At 67.7% G+C, this 1,640-nt stretch overlaps 1 protein-coding gene across 1 annotated transcript; it reads left to right on the forward strand.

The window, feature by feature from the left end:
• Positions 1-698: 698 nt before the first annotated feature.
• Positions 699-1,640, forward strand: H696_02236 (hypothetical protein; the record flags this gene model as incomplete). The annotated part of the gene is made up of 3 exons (XM_009496138.1): positions 699-975; positions 1,087-1,175; positions 1,590-1,640. 3 exons carry the CDS (start codon positions 699-701, stop codon positions 1,638-1,640), a joined length of 417 nt encoding a protein of 138 aa, XP_009494413.1.

The following is a 1,640-nucleotide window of genomic DNA, read 5'->3' on the forward strand; positions in this document are numbered from 1 at the left end:
GGGGGGGGGGGGGGGTGAAGAGGGGTAAAAATGAGTCGGCATTGCACAGGGCCAGGATGCCGGCTTCCGGGAGCCAGCCGCACCTTCGCTTGAAGGCCAGGTGCCTCTCGTGGGAGTGCATCCCCGCATGGGTCTACCTTGTGACAGGAAGAAGATGGGCGCCCCCGGACACATCTCCCTTCCGCGCCGCCGATGAGTCGGCACCCGTGGCGAGGCGGGCTACGAAGGCCCGGGCGCAGGCAGCCGGGGGTAGCGCGGGTCGAGCGGGTGCCTTTTCCCCCCTTCCTTTCGGCACCCTACCTGAATGTGCCTTCCAGTGGCCAGTCCCTCCCCTCCCCTCACTGCACTGGCCCTCGCCCTGCCTGATCCTTTCCCCTGCTACTTGCCGCACTCCTCGCCCCGCTGGGTCGCCCTCCCCGAGTCGCCAAGCACCTCCCCCCTCTTCTGTGCACCCGCCTCATAGCACGTCTAGCTGCACGCCTGAAGGAATTGCAGGCCACTTGTGCGCCTGTTCACACGCGCAGACACACACACACACACACACGAGCACGCCCCAAATCGCGCACCAGGACGCACAAACCCACACTCAAGCACTGGCGCCTCCGCTCGAGGCCACGCAGGCTGTCTTGGAAAGCAGCCGTCTCCTGCCCATCACCCCGCAAGTTGTGTCCCCCCCTGCCGGCCGAGGCGCGCCCACCATGTGCTCCCGGTCCAATGGCGCCTATGTGGCGCAGCAGCTTGGTACCCAAGCGCGACTCGGGCTGGTCAGCTCGAATGCCCTGAACTTCGGCGAGGGTGTCTCGGATTTGGATGCCGACCTCAACATCTTGCTCTTTCAGACATCGCCGGATGAGAGGGCCCTGTGTCTTGGCGATGACGAGGGCACGTGCACCTCGACCGATGGGTATTCCACCCCGATGGCTCCGGCCGAGGAGGCAGACCTCTCTCGCTCGGCTGTCGCCACATTCAGTGCCGGTACGTGTGCCCTCTCGCCCCCGCTCGCCCCCTTCCGTGTGTATGTCCATGTCAGCCAGCCAGCCAGTCAGCCAGCCAGCCAGTCAGCCAGCCAGCCAGTCAGCCAGTCAGCCAGTCAGCCGGAGTGCTTCCGGTTCGTCGATTTCGCCCGCGCGGAGGAGCGGCACGTCGCCCGGCGTCTCGAAGGTACCCTCCTTCAGGTGCGTCCTGTGCCCAGGCACCGGGCTCGGTGGCGAGATCGGCGGGTCTCGCCTGCCGATCCGGTTTCCTTGCCCTGCCATAAGCCGGTCCTCCCCCCTGCGGGGGCGAGGGTCTTGTCCCCCACCCGCCGGGTGCCCGACCTGTCCCGCGCGGCAGAGCATCCCCTTCCCCGCGCGACCGCCCGAGCCGGAATGGCTTTCTCCTCGGACCCGGGGCCAGGCGGGGGCTGTAAGCCCGTGAGAAAAATAAACCCGGGAAGGTGCGGGGCCAGATATTGCGGGGGCTCCTTTCGGCCGCACGCGCACACACATACACACACGGGCGTCGGTTCGCGCACGCGCTCACGCTCCCCACGCCAGCATGCGGGTGTGTGTGTGGGGGGGGGCGGAGGCTCGGCCCCGTCTCCAGGGCAGGCCGCGGCATGCGCCCATCCGAAGGATGGGTGTGCGCCGGGCGTCATCTGA

Source organism: Fonticula alba (genome assembly GCF_000388065.1).
Source record: "Fonticula alba strain ATCC 38817 unplaced genomic scaffold supercont2.3, whole genome shotgun sequence".
Classification (NCBI taxonomy): Eukaryota; order Rotosphaerida; family Fonticulaceae; genus Fonticula; species Fonticula alba.